Source organism: Aulonocara sp. 'chitande type north' Nkhata Bay, linkage group LG10 (assembly GCF_057382095.1).
Source record: "Aulonocara sp. 'chitande type north' Nkhata Bay isolate Kocher_YH1m ecotype deep benthic linkage group LG10, A_spYH_male_GT1.1, whole genome shotgun sequence".
In the NCBI taxonomy this organism is placed as follows: domain Eukaryota; kingdom Metazoa; phylum Chordata; class Actinopteri; order Cichliformes; family Cichlidae; genus Aulonocara; species Aulonocara sp. 'chitande type north' Nkhata Bay.
In genome coordinates, this window is record NC_141353.1 from 17,569,006 (window position 1) to 17,586,314 (window position 17,309).

The window sequence follows — 17,309 nt, forward strand, 5'->3', positions numbered from 1 at the left end:
AAAGAGTGGCATTTGCATGTTTTACTGATAAATGAACACATGTTTTACAGTTAATGAAATTCTGAGTCTAAGGATACTACGTAAAGTTGTGAGTGTACAACACAAATTACATCATATCAGTATCAGAGTAAATACTTTACAGTATATTTTAACAGTAATCAGAAAAAATGTCATACCAGTGCAGTGTATCACATCCCAATTTACATTTATCAAATCTAGGAAGCAGACAATATAAACATTTCCAAATATCATGCAGGGGACATTTAAATGAGCTTTTCTCTTGCAGCATCCTCGTCTAAAATTGGAAAAACACTGTTTACTTGCACAGTCTGCACTCTGTCTGTGGAGGGCAGCAAAGATGCCCGCAGTGTTTCAGCTTAAGAAGAAGAAAGAATTAACGGAAGTAAGCACAAGCGATTTCAAGTTTTTTGAGAATGTGACTGCTACTGCTGTTATGTGTGTAGCAGTGTGTTTAAAATATAAATTAAAATTTGTTTAACATTAATTCCCAAACGATGTCGCATGACACTCACAAAACCAAAGAAGAGTAAAAATCTATGATAGCAACAAGAAGTCTACACATGACCCATGATTACGTAGTGGCTATAGTAAAATGCTCCAAGATCTAACCCCATACTTACATTTTCTGTTTTCAGAAAGAAAGAATTCTTATCTAGGGTTTAAATTCACAACAACAAAGATACATACAGGGGGAGGAGATAAGAAGTATGACCACTTAATTCCGTAGATGAGCATTGTTCCAAATCAAGTCAAACTTTCAAAAGTTCTGTAAAACTCAATTTTACACTGATGGACATATCTGAGGGAAATGTCAGTCTTATCTTTGCAAATTCCTGCAATTAGTTTGTCACAAGGCATATTTCAAGTACTTATTATCTATTGACTACAAAAATGCAAAGATCCTGTGACAACGAGCAATGATAATAGTCTTCGTTAGAAAAGCCAGTACCAATAGTTATCACCAAAACCCCAAAAGACAGAATTATAAAACTTTGACACGGGCGCTTTACTTTGAAAGATGTAAACAGGAAGTCCAGACTTCCGGAACACGAGCGTGACAACTGGCGTTAGGTCTGTGTAATGAAATGCTGTCAGCTTTAGTAACTACAGAGTTATCATAGGAAATATACACTTTAAAGATTAATACATAGCCATGGGGGGTAAGAATAAACAGCGAACTAAAGGAAATGTTCGGGTGAGTTGCTCCCACTGTCTGTAAGGCAGAGTGTTAAAGACAACAGCTAAAATTGCTAACAACAAAGCCGAAAACGAGCTAATGTAAACTTCTGATTATCACAACGCGTGACATAGCTGTGGTGTTTGATAGATGTAGCTAACCACACTTCGTTTTTTTCTTTCCCGCCACTAGCCGTCCAGCAGCGGCCGAGCTGCTGAGGTCCTGACCCGGGAAGGTGGCGTAATCCCGGCGTTTGTTGGCTTCGGTTCGACCGTCGCCTCGGAGCTGAGTTACGTTCCAGCTGTCCACGGCGCGGAAGACATAGACAACCTGGTAGATGCAGATTTCCGCCTGGTGCTCAGAAAATTGTCGAAGAGGGATGTTGTCACCAGACTCAAGGTGAGTTTAAACCCCAGCTGTAAGTTTAACTGTTATTCTGCTTGATGCCAGATACACAAACCCCGTCATGATTTCACTGTAAATAAGTCATATTACGCAAAACATATGCTGGGAGTTTAGGATATGTTTATATATGCATATGAAACACTGAGAGTTTCAGTGAACAGCCACCAAATAAAAGTTTAACACTTAGAGTGAACTCCAAATCTCCATACTGATGAAACTTTCCTCACCCAGCCAGGAAACTACTTGTCAGTCAATTGTCCAATTACATTTGAGTCGTCTCTGAAAATAGTTGATCTGTATGTAAACATGGTTACCTTTTTAAAACGGTGAATTCTGTACTTTTGATTAAACTGTTGAATTAAAGCAGCAAGTTTGTTTCAATCATGTCTTGGTTGCTTGAGTTAAACGCCACTTTGTTGTGTACAGAGGTCACTTACAAAAACTTAACATTTTGTTGAGATCTAACTGAAACGCAAATTGTAGCAGCTTACTCTCAACAGGAAAGAAATGACGTGATGACATCACACCTGTATTAGCCTCCTTAAACTGGCTTGCACTCCATAGCAGGATTCACTTTTCAGGATCTAAGTTTTAAATAGTCTCAGTGGTTTTGATGCCATCTTACTTAGCTTTTCAGTCATGGCTTGTGACCTTTGAAAGAACTTATCTTTTCACATAAGAGCTGCCCAGTCTGAACAGACTGATAAAAAACCTATATATTCTCACTTGCTTTCAGTTCTAGTTGAGCAGGGTACACGGTCTTTTTTTTTTATAATGCAAGCACAGTCTTTCTTACTTTGTTTGATTGTTTTTAGTGTATATTTGTTGTTGATTTAGTGACTGTTGTGTATGGTGTATATTTCGTATAACAGCTGACATTGTTTGAAATGTGCTATAGAAATAAACTTTTGACTTTAGTTGACTAGACATAATTGCTATGTAAAAAGTTAAAAAAGCACACATACCCACACACATGTTACAAACAGTACCATAAAATACTGTGTGGACATGACTGTTAGATACGTTGTTTTTTTGTCCAAACTTGTCTGGTGATTATGTGTAATCTTCTCAGGCTGTGCAGGATTTTGGGTCCATGTGTCAGGAACGGGATGCTGATGTTGTCAAAGGGATCCTACCATACTGGCCAAGGATTTACTGCAAAATATCAGTGGTGAGCTGTCCATTTATTGGGAAATCATGATTAGTTTTCATATTATTTCGATTGTTATTATTGTTACTATTAATTTCAACTATTCTGGAAAAATTAATGACATCTAGTGCATAACAAACCACTCCAACCAGCTCAACAATTGTAGATTTTACACTACTTCAGATTTCATATCAATCAATTCAATTATCCCTTTTTTACCAATGTGTAATTATAAAAATGTGTAAAAGTATTTCTCACTAAGTGGCTGCCTAAAACTACACTAGAAGAACATTTTATGTGAGATTTAAATATGTGTTTGTTTGTTCTTAGGGTGTGTCTATATTAAAAAAGGTTTTCTCTTCATAATGTCTGTCAGGATCACGATCGACGCATTAGGGAGGCTACCCAGCAGGCTTTTGAGCAGCTGGTGCTAAAAGTACGTCGCAGCTTGGCCCCATTTCTGAAAAGCTTGATGGGTCACTGGATTCTGTCCCAGTGTGACACCCACACACCTGCAGCCTCAGCTGCTTTCCAGGCCTTCCAGGCTGCTTTCTCACCCGCAAAACAGCCTGAAGCTATCGGCTTCTGCAAGGATGAAATCCTTAATGTGAGTAGAAGCGGTGGCATCATTGTGGACGTGGTGAATTTTCTGCTTTAGCTGAATTTAACATGCAATTGTTGTTTTTACATTGCAGGTACTTCAAGATGTTTTGTTGAAGGAAACGGCCGACACACTGAGTGATTCCCAGTATGCTAAGATTTCATCTCATTGTAGCACCTCTGTTCATCCTTCTCACTGTGCGCCACGATGATAATGTATTCTGTCTTTGCTGAGGCACTGATTTTTACTTGTTCTCTAGAAGTTTGACGGAGGAGGAGAGGGAAGCCAAATATGTGCGCATGCTGACCAGTTCTCTGTTGGGGGTGAAGAGACTTCTCTCCCTGCTGCTCCAGGATGACAGGGCGGCCCTGGAGACAGGACTAGCACATCTTGTTAATTCTGGAAAGTTTTGGAAATATGGCAAACACAAGATTCCACAGGTACTAGCTGATTAGGCCTGATTTGAATGGTATTTGTAGTGTGCAAAAAACAAACCCTCAAAACAAACAAACAAGGTGTTTTTGCTGGGCTGTCACCTGCCAACAGAAAGCTTTAAATGCACCATGACATTAATTTCTGTCACTGTTTGTTTGCACGTTTTGGCTAAATCTGAACTGAATAAGCAACTGTTGTTTACTGTTGTAAAAATTACAACTGCAGGTGAGGGGGGCGTTTTTTGAGATGGTGTGTGCTCTGTGTGAGTTCACACCAGGACTGGTCCACGCTGAAGCAGCGCGTCTCTGTCCCGCTGTCCTCCTCAGTATCGACGACACGGATCCTGTAGTGCTGCCCCCCGTGTGGGAGGCTGTTCTCCACGTTGTGTCTACAATCCATGTAAGCTCATGTTTAAAACATGTCCATGCAATAATGATAATACAGCTGGATTTCTGATATTAAAATGAAGTGAAAAAGTAGTGCAAGAAGACATTATGTTAAGCAACAACAAGTAGATGTGTTTTATTTTGTTGTTGTTTTGTCTGTGTGTGGTTTAGGATTGCTGGACACACGTGAATGCCAAGAAAGGCTTCTTGCCCAAACTTTGGGCTCTGTTAAAAGAGGGCGGCAAAGGCATGGCTAAAGCTTTACACCCGAATCTGATGCCGCTTCTTAGTAAACTGCCCCCAGAGGTCACTGATCCAAAGATGGACTTCTTCACCATGTTCTTCACTACATTCGCACAAGGGTAATTAGTTTATGTGTATATTTCTATCTGTTTTTTAAAATGTATGCATGTATTATGTTGAATGAGAAAATTGTACAGGTCAAATTAATACACTCAGAAAGTAAATGTATTACTTGAATTCTTTAGCAAGTCATTTGATGAATAATATTCTTATTACTCTTCACGTAACTTAATAATCTTTTGCACTATATAACCTCAATTGTGTGATTGTGTCAGTCTTTCTAGTGAGCGTGCAGTAACGAGCCCATCAGAAAGTGCGGCGATAGTGACATCTTTTGTTGAGTGCTTGAGATACTGCGTATTACAAAATGCAGAGGATGTGGACGACCAGGGGAAAATAAGGAGCATGCTGAATTCACAGCAGGTGGAGTCACTCAGTCATGCATGCTTTTCCCATAATGGTAAATCTAGCGAGGTTGGCATCTTTCTTACATTTGCTTTTGTCTTTTTGTAGCTTCTACCCCTACTTGAAAATGCTCTAAGAAATCCTTCCCTTCAGAATGGTCCTCTCTTCCTTTCGGTCACTGAAATGCTCATTTCCTGGGAGAAGAGGGTAGGTTTACAAAGGGAAGGTGAAGCCAGTGACAGCAAAGATGTCTTTCAAAGACTTCTGACAGACTTCTGGGAGGAACTTGGTCTTCTCTGTGTGAGTTATGTTGACAACGAGGAGGCAGATCCACAGGCTTTGGAAGGGATAGCCACCTTGCTACATGTAAGCTTACTTTTGAAAAGTCTCTTGCTCAAATGTATTCTCCACAGAAATGGCAATTTTGTCACTGAGGATGCAGGAGATCAATATGACTGTCAGAGCAATTTATGTCAAAAAAAGAAAAGGAAAAAAAGGTCATTAGGTAACAGATAAAGTGGCGCCAAAACAAATCTATTCTCTCCCGTGTTTCTCCAGGTGATGCGTTATCCTGAGAGGGTAAACAAAAAGCAAACACAGAAGAAGAAATCTGTCAGGTTGTGTTTTTCTAAACCAGAAGAAAATGAGAAAACTGGAGTTGAGGGGGATGGCGCTGAGAAGCTTGCGCAGGCGGTGTCAGAGCTTGTGAATGAGAAAGCATTTGGGTCCCTACAAACGCAGCATTTTGAAGATGTAGTGTGCCAGCTGGCACAGCTGTGCCTGGTGCATGTGAATGAGAAAAACTCAGAGAGACATCTTGTTTTCCTCTCCCATCTTATGCGGTCTTTCCACACCCCCAGAGTTTTCAGTGTAAGTCATTTGTTTTTAAATTTTTAATTTTAATTGCAGAGAATTGTATTTTAATGTCAATCATTTATTCCTTCCTTTGATTTTTAGTGGTTGTGTTCTGCTAATCTTCTTTTTTTTTTTTTTTTACACCCGATGAATTTGTCTTCTTAATTGCAAAATCTGTGAAAACATTGTTTTTACAAATAGGTGTCATGATTTGCAAAACTGCCGACGGTAACGTTAATTATCTGTAATTTTAATGAAGTCTTAAATGTGAAAGAACCCTTGTATGACCCTTTGGATTCAATAGTGAAAATTATTTCATCCTTACCAGCTCTTATAGCTCATTGAAGGTTTCATTTTTTTCACCCTAACTGTGCTTCTCTTAGACATTGGTTGAATTGGATGACAAAATGACAAAAGACGAGAAGCAGAGGGATGAGGGGATTATGAAAAATCCAGCAGTGCAGTTCCTGTTGGAGCGGGTGGTGGTGTGGCTGGCTGAAAAGGGGCGCACAGACACCGAGCACCTGGTGGAGATGGTCTTCAGCTCGCTTCACTGCTGCAGTGGGCAGGAGACCAACCGCATCCTCAACCATATCACCACGGTGAGATGCAGATGTGAAACTTGATGTCGAGTCTTCACTATCATCAGGATTCCCACATTTGCTGGAGATTCATCTCAAACCTTTTTCCTGTGCTAATATTTTCACTCTTCACTCTGGTTTCTAGATGGGTCTGTCATGGGGAATTATCCTGCAGATTATTCAGAGGGTATGTGCTACTCACTCACTCATTTCTTTTTTCTTTTCTTCAGCTTGTTCCCTACATATATATCAAATTTATGATGCTGGAACTGTCTGTGCTGCTCTGCTATCTTTCCTGTCAGGCATGTACGGATCCGGAGACTCTGAAGAGCTGCAGTGATTGGCTAAAAGGTTCGGTTCTGGGTGAACAACTCCTGGGATTGACTGAGGAGCTCTGCAAGGTGGGGAGCAGCTCTTGCGACTCCATCTCTTCTACAAGCGGCCACAGTTGGACGCTTATCAGCCTGGTCCTCTCTCAGCATCACAACAATGGTGAACACAAAATCAAACATTTTTACAAAAAAAAAATACTTTTTTGTTTGCTTGTTTTACTCAAAAATCACGTGTTCTGTCTGTTTTACATATGCAGAGTCTCTGATCGGAGAGGTGTACATGGAGAAAATCTTGGAGAAACTCCACGCCACTCTGTCTGAGACCAAAAGCCTATCAGATAAAGGCAACATGGAGCCACTCATCTCCTTCATTTGTGATGTGGCTTCCACGTTCTTCTCTTCTGTACAAGACTGCCTTCTTCTCGTCTCCGCTGAGGAGCTCTTGCTCACCGTCTTCCAGCTCACTGCTCAAGATCAGGCGCACACTCACTTATCTGGTGGGTATTTGCACAGTGCACAAGCCTCATGCATACTTGACAGGTATGATTTAAAAACAAACAAAGCAAAACTCATTTGTCGTGATATTGTTTTGATAGACTCACTTTTACATAAAATGAGGAAAGTGTGCGTGGCTGGGGTCCAGTCATTGGTCCAACACTGTGAATATGAGGTCAAAGAAGGCGGCTTCCTGCACAGTGCAGCTGTTTGGGTGAGGAAGCAGCTGCTTGCCACACCGCTGGATATGAAAGGGTAAGGAAATGCTTCTTTAAAAAATAAAGTGGTCTGTAATTGAACTAATTCTGACCTGTTTATTGCATGTGATGCATACTTGAAGAATCTTTTCCTGTCTTGTTGCAATTAAGATTTCCGGCTGTTATTTTGTTACAGCATACAGGTTCTAGTTTTGGCCGTACAAAGCGTGGTGGAGTCGATCATCTCTGTCTGTGATCAGGCGTCCTCCATCATCATCCAGTTCTTTACCCTCCTGATGCCCAGCCAGACAGAGTGGACAAGAATCAGGCGGGCCTTACCTCCTCAGGTCGGTAACCTTAATGCGCATCAATTTTACTAAAGGGATCATTTGGGCACTGGCAAACAATGGGCAAATATTTTAAACGGAAGAATTTTTTTAAAATTAAAGCTTGCAATTAAATATTTGATACTAATCCATAGTTTTACTCCTATTCTCTGTGTCTTCAGTGGATCAAAAGCCCTTTACTGTCTAGCCGTTTGCGAGATGTTTGTGAAAAACCCTCCATGGACATGTGGAAGTTCAGGGAGTTGAACAAGCTGCCAGCCCACCTGTGTGCCTGTGCTCTTTTAGGGAAGGTGGCACACAGTGCTGCATTCACACATGGTGGCCAGAGTGAGGCAGAAAGTCCTTCACTTCAACAAAACCTTACATACACAGGTAGACAAATTGAACAGAACATGAGCTACAGTTTTCCCTCAACTTATTTTTTTTTTTTGTTTTTATTCCGAGACTACATGATGTATTTTTTATTTGACAGACTATAATGTTTAATCCATTTTTTGGTGCCCTTTTGTTCATTAGTTTCAGAACTACTTTACGCTCTGCAGTGGTGTAAGGAGTTAAACTACAGCCCTACGATGGTGTCGACATATCACAACATGCTGACTGACTGGGGCCTCTCAGAAGGGCTTAATGGACAGGTTCCAATGAAACCCCTGCAGGAGACTCTCTACACGAGGTGATATTTACTCACTAATTCCTGACAAAGAACAGATTTATTTAGCACTTGGCAAGACCAACCTGTGTCGTAAAATTCTGTATAAACAGAAGCTGATTTATTGAGTTTTCAGCTCTACTGGAAATATCTCATTTATGTTTTTTGCTCTGTCTTTGATTCACATCTCACTTTCTAGGCAGTAATTTAAAACACCATTCAGTGATTTATTTATTTATTTTTTTTAAATTGTCTTGTTGCCATTTAGGTCAGTGACAGAGGGAGGTCTGTGGTCTCTGACTCTAGAAAACTACATCCACAGCAACAGCTTGGAAGGCGCAGCAGTGAGGAAGCTTTATGGTAGTGCAAACAGGTCAGCAGTTGATCAGTTAAAATTGTTTAAATTCACGGATTTCACACTCAGAGCTGTCATGTGGCTGCTTTTGTAGCTGTGTTGCATATTCATAATTTTCTGTGTTTGACTAGTTTGTTCCCAGTGTCTCAAAGCAAACTGAACACACTCCAGGTACTCTGCCCCAGTATGAGCAATGAAGACAGGGAGAGTCTTGTAGCTTTGGCTACTGCTGGATTAGTCAACTGGCAGGAGGATGAAAGTAAGAACACACATATGAATATACACACAAATGCACACATGCTTATTTTGCACTTGAAGAAGTGAATAATAATTGTGCCTGTGTGTCTCAGATGTGTATGGGTGTCTGGCAGTGCTGCTGTGCTGTCTGAATGCCAGCACACAAGTAGAGGACAAGGTTGTGCAGGCTATCCTGGCCACTGTGATGGAATGGAGGAACAGCAGGGAGGACTGGTTCCTCTTTAGCTGGTAATGTAACTGCATAAGCTGTTTATTAATCTCTCGAAACACAAAGTTTGTGTACACTGATATCAAAACCCTCGACAGCTGAAGTTTATAACATCTCGATAACATTGGTTATCGTATTCCAGGGGTCACGGGATAAAGTAAGAAGCAAATGAGCAGTTCCAAAATGCTAAAGTCTTATAGGGGGTTCTTGGTAAAATGTGGTTTGTACCTACTAAACGAGATGATTCACATGAATGTTAATTTGACACATACCCCTTGCACCACTGGCATCTGTAAAATATGCTGGAAAACAAGTCCTACTATAAGATAAGGTAAGATTAAATTGGCTATACTTTATACCAGATTTGGTCAATTCTTTTAAAGAATGGTATATTCTTCAATAAAGTTAATAAAAACAGTTACAATTGGTTAAATTGTGTGACTCACTGGTGTATTTTCTACTGGTTTTGACTGCTTTTTCTATTTCACATGTTTTAGTGACCTGTCCAAAGCAACTTCAGAGCAGTTGAACCTTAGTGTGGAGATCATGCGGTTCCTGTCCTGGCTGGTGACTCGCTGTCCAGCAATTCTAGGGGGAAGCCAGTGGGACTTCCTGCTGTGCGCTATGTTGGCATGGTTGGAGGTGAGATGTATCTCATAGATGAGCCTTTTTCACATATACACCGCAGTCAAAAATCGTTCTAAACTTTAGCCCGCTGAGCGTCATGCGAAAACAGAAACGTCCAAATCGGTATGATCAGGCATTAAACGGATTATCCTCCAGCTGTCTTTGCACTGCAGAGTCCCAAACATTGTTTGGAGTTTATCTGTGAAAACGGCTGTTTTTTTTTGTTTTTTTTTCACTGTATTTAAATTGTTAGTCTTTGTTGTGATACTCTGCTACTCCCAGAATGTTTATTTCTCACAGTCTTCGACTTTATTTGCTTGCTTTCAATCTCAGACTGCCAGTGAGAATGTTGGAAGTCTATGGAACCCATGGGTGCAGCTCTTTGTGTGCGAGAACGCTGGATTGATAGTGAAGCTGAATGAGTTCTTCACAACATTATCTTCGTCCAATATAGCAGACAAGCTGCCACCAGAACTGGCTGGCGAATGGACAGATTTCTTTGTAGAGGGAATCTACAACCTGCTGTTACCGCTGCCTGTCAGTATCACAGGTATGTGTGGATATGATGTTTTTCTTTCCAATTTTGCTAAACATTAGATAGCACATATCCTCTGTGTAACTGAATAGTACATTTTTGATCCAGAGATTCAGTCGGAAATTGTGGAAGAAAGTTGATACCTCAGTCACGACCCTGAAGTTGAAAGTGGACAAACATTATCAGCAAGAGCAGAGAGTGGTGTGAAAGTGTTTGACCCTCTTCCCGAGTTCCTCTTCTTTTATATGTATGTCACATTTACATGTTTCAGATTATTAAACACATTTAAATATTAGACAAAGATAACACAAGTAAACACAAAGTGCAGTTTTTAAATTAAGGTATTTATTGTTAAGGGGAAACAAATCCAAACCTACATGGCCCTTTGTGAATAAATGATCTGATTAAACCTAATAACTGGTTGGGCCACCCTTAGCAGCAACAACTGCAATCAAGCTTTTGTGATAACTGGCAACGAGTGTTTTACAGCGCTGTGGAGGAATTTTGACCCACTCATCTTTGCAGAATTGTTGTAATTCAGAAACGTTGGAGGGTTTTCGAACATGAACTGCCTTTTTAAGGTTGTTGATTTTGTCTAAGCTGCTCCAAAGTCTTTATTTTGTTTTTCTTAAGGCATTCTGAGGTGGACTTGCTGGTGTGTTTTGGATCATAGTCCTGTTATAAGAACCAAGTGCGCTTTAGCTTGAGGTCACAAACAGATGGCCGGATGTTCTCCTTCAGGATGTTTTGGTAGACAGCAGAATTGATGGTTCCATTTACCACAGACAGTCTTTCAGGTCCTCAGGCAGCAAAACAGCCCCAGACCATCACACTACCACCACCATTTTTACTGTTGGTGTGATGTCCTTTTCTGCAGTGCTGTGTTATTTTACACTAGATGTAATGGGACACACACCTTCCAGAAAGTTCAACTTTTGTCTTGTCAGTATTTTCCCAAAAGTCTTGGGAATCATCAAGATGTTTTCTGGTAAATCTTTTGCTCAGCAGTAGGTTTTGTCTTGGAACTCTGCCATGCCGGCCATTCTTTCCCATTGTCTGTCTTATGGTGGAGTCATGAACACTCACCTTAACTGAGGCGAGTGAGGCCTGCAGTTCTTTGGATGTTGTTCTGGGGTCTTTTGTGACCTTTTGGACGAGTCGTCGCTGTGCTCTTCGGGTAATTGTGGTCGGCCAGCCACCCCTGAGAAGGTTCACCGCTGTCCATGTTTTTGCCATTATAATGGCTCTCACTGTGGTCTCACATGATGTCGATCTTTTGGTGTGCTCCACTTTGTGAGGTAGGTCTCATTTAAGTGATTTCTTGATTGAGAACAGGCGTTGCAGTAATCAACCCCACCCCACCAATAATAAACACCTTTACTTAGAAACTGCATTTTGTGTTTACTCGTGTTGTCTTTGTCTAATATTAAATTTGTTTGATGAACTGAAGCGTTTAACTGGGACAAACATACAAAAAATAGGATATCAGGAAGTGGGCAAACACTTTTTCAAACCATTATACTTCACTTTCAGAATTAAATTTAGAACAAGTCTCTGTTTCTTTCTGTCCCACAAGCACTTTTATTTGAAAATTAATTTTTTCAAAGTAAAGGTGAAATGCAGATATGTCATAACTAGTCTCACTGCAAACAACCACACTTTTTAAATCAATAGGAATGCAAAGAGTGGAACCCTACTTGTCATGTGTGAAGTTTAAAGTAAAAACATGTGGCAGACAGTGTGCAATATGAATCTCCAGAGGTTTTTTTTAAATCTCCTCAGTGGCTTCATGGTGTAGTAGTTAACAGTTTGCCTAATGTGTGAAAGATCCCTGGTTTGAGACCTGGAGCAGACACAAGTCCCTCAGAGGGTTTCATCTGAAGAGGCAAAATCTGTGCCAAATCAAATAAAGTGGATCGGTTGAAGAAGAAGACAGATGTTTTAGCTCCTGACAGTAAAGGACTTCAAATTTAGTGGAATTAACTCACTGTCATTAGATAAATTTATATGTAGATGTTTTAATTTCTGTATACCATTTAATATATGCAGTATTATAGCATGTATGATATTTAATGTCGGTTATTTACATATGCACAAGTGCATAATAAGTGTAAGTAATTGTCTTTTTTAAAAAACAAACAAACGTATCTCTCTATTATATGGTTTAGGAAGATGATGTACATGTTAAAGCATTACGTAGTCCTGTATGTAGTACTCTAATCATTCTCTTTGTTATGTTATTCAGAGGCCTTTGCTGAACCAGATGACCCCGTGTTCCCTTTGGCAGTACTGCAGTCAGTCGGTGTTGCACTGACGCATGTACCTGTGCAGCAGCTAACCCAAAACTCGCTGCCACCGCGCTTCATAGCGGACCAGAAGACGAACCTGCCAGAGCCTCTTCAAACACTCCTCAACACTTTCTGTCCTCTGCTCCTGTTTAAGGCCAGACCTCTTCAGATCGCTGTCTACCACATATTGGAAAAGTGAGGATTTCGAATATACAGTGTTATATTTATCCTGAAAACTTGAGCGCCTGCAGGCATTTGCACATAGTCCCCTGACATATACGGTAAGGTATAAAAAATGAATGTACTTTCTTCTTGTCAATGCAGGGTCATGCCTCAGCTGCCCGAGTGTGATGGAGAAGGCGACAACAATAAATCTGACGACGACAGAGATGAGCCATGCCTGTAAGTCATTTGGGATCGTCTTGTTGCACAGATGCAATGGTTTCTTGTCCACTTTCTTTGTTTTGTCATATACAAAATATTGTCAGGTTTTGTTATAGGTAAAATTTTTAAGCGATTCTTACAGTTAGATCTTGTGTTCAGGTCTCCTCCAGCGTCTCTGATGGCCATCCTGTCAACCTGTGAAGAGCTGTGTGATAACATCCTGTCAGGCATTCAGGTGGGAGAGTTTGCAGTGGTCCAGCCTCTCAGCGTGGAGTACTCCTGCATACTAGGATACTTGCTGTCCTGGAAGCTGCTTCTCACTTTTTTTAAATCCTCATCGTCGCATGTGAGTCACAAGATGGAATTTTAAATTTAATTGTATGACAGAATATGAGCAAGCCATATTAGTTCTGTGGTGAGAATGAGATTTGATGAGGGTATTTTTCAAAATATTAACTTGTCTTAATAATTTCTGCAGCTGCGTGCCAATTATGCCCAGTACCTTAAGAGAAGCTGCTCCCTTAACAAACTCCTTCTCCACGTCTTCAAACTGATGCCCGAGAACCCGGCCTATCCAGGCCAGGAGGCAGAGGCGAGGGAGACTAAAACCTTCTTCACAGAGAGCCTGAATCTGGCTGTTGACAGTAAGCAACATATACACACCTACAGTTACGAGACAAAGTTTAACCCATTAGATTACCAAGATTTCAGCGCTGGTTCACAAGTGAATATGTTCACCAGTGACTGTCAGTAAACCGTTGTTTTCACAGTATCTCCCATCAGTTAATTCAGTGGCCATTGAAAAACAAGGGTTAGGGTTGTTCATAACGGGTAAATCAGCACCTTTGCCTTTGCGCCTTGCTCTCTGTTTACCGTGATACACTGGTATTGTATCACCAAAGCCAGTTTGTGTATTGATTTCTCACATCCCTCATCCCTATCGTAACCTCGGCCTATAAATGTGGTGTTTCCAAGGAGTTCTCAACCTTTCTCTTGAGAGCATATGTAGCCTTTTTTGTACTTAAACATCAGATTTAAATATCGCCTCCTGTTCTTCTTCCCTGTAGAGTGTGACAGTGTTGAGTGGGAGCTCCCTCACCTGGCTTGCAGTGTGTACTACAGCACAGTGCAAGACCTGCCTGCCATGGTTCGACTGTGGTGGAATAGCCAGGAGAAGAGAGTGAGCGCAGCCGTGGAGAAGTTCACGATTAAATACATCAGTCCTGTTCTCTCAGCCCAGGAGATCTCATCTGTCCACACCAGCACTCAAATGTTTGACAGCATGACTGTAAGTTTACTTAGTTATTACTTAGTTAAAGAGCTTAAAATTTCCAAGTTAGTTTGAGCACCAAATCTGTTGTCTTGTTGGTACAGATTTCTTTTTTTTATTCAAGTTACAATCTGAAACCTTTTGCAATTAATTGGTATTAAAAAACTATTGCAGAATTCTCATATAATTCTAATATGCTGTTTCAGCTTTTTATAAATTATGTCATTTAAAATGCAATAATAGCATACGATGAGTGTTTCCTCCACTACTCCGTCTACTTTGTTCATTTTTAAGCTTTCGTTATTCACATCCTCACTGCCAAAAACACACCGAGACCTCTTCTCTTCATTTTGAATGGCTTTTATGAAGCCGCTGTTGACACACTGTTTCTCATGTTTTCAATTTTTTAACATCACAAAGTTAACATGAAGTGGAATCATAGAAATCAGAATCAATGAAACTCAGCCACACAGCCTGGAACCGAGTATATGAGCTGAACACTCTAGTGTAGCTGAAATAGCCGACTCGTCTTACATTTTAAATAGGAAAATGTATTCACACATAATAACTTTCTTTTAGATTGTTCTCTGGCATTTTCAGAAAATTACAAAAAAATAATGAAACAATAACCAGCAGCTCCCTTGGGTCGCAACCCTACTTTGGGAAGAGGCGTAGTAAACAATGGCATTTCTGCAGTTTACAGTCCAGATGTTTAACTTTTCTGAGCTGGCCTCTGGGCTTTTTTTTTCTTTTCTTTTACTATGTGAAATTCCTCATCTTCTCTGCACTGAACCGTTTGCAGTTACTTACGCGATCTTGTCGAAATCTGCAGATGCCTTCTTCTTAGCCTGTGGTAAAAGGTTTTTGTAGTAATAAACACTGAAGATGAATAAATCCTGCAGTGCTACACCTGCCTCACATTTGCAGTATAATGATGCACAAACAATAGTTTCTGTTAAATCGAATTTAATGAACCCTCACTTGACAATAATGCATTCAGTTCATTAAGTAGGATCCTGGCATTTAATTATATAGCAGGTGGCTGATTGTTTAACTGAAAGACCCCCAGTGAAAACTTGCTTTTTTTTTTTCTCTCTTTTCTTTGTGCCCCAGGTCAAGGCCCGCTCAGCAGCACGGGAGGTGATTGCCACCTATTCTGTGGATGATATCTTCATTGAGTTGGTGATTCAGCTTCCACAGAATTACCCTTTGGGTTCTATTGCTGTGGAGAGTGGGAGGCGTGTGGGTGTTGCCGTGCAGCAGTGGAGGAACTGGATGCTACAGCTGAGCACCTACCTAACACATCAGGTACACAAAAAGAAACAAACAAAAAGTATATATGCAAGAAGCTGCTGTAATAAGTTGGGGTGTTGTTTTTCAACCCTTGTTGTTTGTATTATATCCTGGTAAAGTAAAGTTTGTTGAGTAGAAAGGCCAGTGCTGGCACTACAGGGCTGTGCAGATACTTTCTTTTCAGATAACGGCTAAGAAAAAGAATACAAAACCACTGAGAAAATGTAATTATATGTGCTCTTTTAGAATGGCAGTATAATGGAGGGTCTGGCTCTGTGGAAGAACAATGTGGATAAGCGTTTTGAGGGAATAGAGGACTGCATGATCTGCTTCTCCGTCATCCACGGATCCAACTACTCTCTGCCGAAGAAGGCTTGCCGCACATGCAAAAAGAAGTTCCACTCTGCGTGTTTGGTGAGATATTGATATATTTTATAAATATTCATTTATCTTTTATCAGTCTTTATAGAGATCACTGACCATGAACTGCAGCCTGTCTATTAGTAACAATATATTTTTTCCCTCTTCTTGCTACAGTACAAATGGTTCACTTCCAGCAACAAGTCCACCTGTCCACTCTGCAGAGAGACCTTCTTTTAAACGCAGTCTGATGACCTTGGCTGAAAAGACGACTGTTCTTTTAATGAACCGCAGCTGGATTGACATTGATTACGTGAAGGTTATTACAAAACTCAAACTTAAGGTCGAACGTGTTAGATCAGTGAAATGAACGGCCTCGTTTGGATCGAAAAATAATGCGGAAATCGAAAGTAAAATCCACCAGAATCTAGTTCTAATTGTAATTTCAGAACGTTTCTGTCTGTATTCACAGTCCAGTTGGTTCATTTGCTTTGTTTATCCCAGTGCATTACTGTACTGTATATATCCAGCATCAGCTGCTCCCTGCTGGTGTTGCGCTGATTTTTTTCTGTAGTCTGATTTGTTCCATCTTTAAAAATGCACAGGTGTGCAACAAAAAAAAGTTGCAAAGTTGAAAAATGAGAGCTGGTCGTGCTTCAATCATTAAGAAGCAGCTGTTTTAATTAGTAGGTCTGTAAACTTAAAAAATAAAGAGAGATTTAGTTGAAGGATTACAATGGCTAGGAGGATTTTCACCAATATTTCCTAATATTTAGGAGTGTACAAAGATGATGTGTGATTTAGTTTCATGCATTTCATCTCTGAAACGCATGAACGAGAGCTTCATTGAGGTGGTTTTTAATATGAACACAATTATTCTAAAATATAGCGCAACTTAATGTTATGTGTCCACCCTGTGCCTGCAGAAAGCTGTAAATGGTGATTGAAAGTAAATAAAATACAATATGATTAATGCGTGTCTTCGATTCAATGCAGCAGAGCTGAACAAAGAATAGATGCAGGAAAATAAACTCTTAAGCTGTGTTCCACAGAAAATTATGTTATTTTTACTGTCAAAAGTTTATGCTTGTTACCATCAATAGTCGTCACGGTGATGTATACCGTATGGCAAGTTGCTTTTGTATAGGAACACAAAAGGCTGGCCTTGAAGTCTCCCAGGATGTTACAGACAAAGACCAGGTGGAGAATGATAAATAAATATATCAGTTTTTCTGGTGACTGAGTCATGCAATAGAGGAGAGTGCATATGCGGGGATTCATAAAGGTAAAAAAAAAGACTGCCCTTGTATTTCTTCACCTTTTGCATGCACAGACTTTTACTCTCGAATCTACAAAGTTTTATACCTCTGGTGTATTGTTGCAGTCATCATC

At 40.3% G+C, this 17,309-nt stretch overlaps 1 protein-coding gene across 1 annotated transcript; it reads left to right on the top strand.

Annotated features, from left to right (window-relative positions):
* Positions 1–1,053: 1,053 nt before the first annotated feature.
* Positions 1,054–16,890, top strand: ltn1 (listerin E3 ubiquitin protein ligase 1). Its single transcript, XM_086308766.1, has 32 exons — positions 1,054–1,216; positions 1,391–1,597; positions 2,676–2,774; positions 3,130–3,360; positions 3,449–3,501; positions 3,614–3,794; positions 4,015–4,188; positions 4,347–4,537; positions 4,754–4,901; positions 4,992–5,249; positions 5,442–5,753; positions 6,122–6,340; positions 6,465–6,506; positions 6,622–6,811; positions 6,909–7,148; positions 7,248–7,401; positions 7,540–7,690; positions 7,852–8,062; positions 8,207–8,363; positions 8,608–8,712; positions 8,826–8,953; positions 9,045–9,180; positions 9,658–9,802; positions 10,121–10,337; positions 12,568–12,805; positions 12,935–13,012; positions 13,154–13,340; positions 13,473–13,638; positions 14,062–14,282; positions 15,378–15,572; positions 15,804–15,971; positions 16,095–16,890. The coding sequence occupies exons 1-32, from the start codon at positions 1,175–1,177 to the stop codon at positions 16,155–16,157; spliced, it is 5,307 nt and encodes a 1,768-aa protein (XP_086164892.1). The 5' UTR covers positions 1,054–1,174; the 3' UTR covers positions 16,158–16,890.
* The last annotated feature ends 419 nt before the right edge of the window (positions 16,891–17,309 follow it).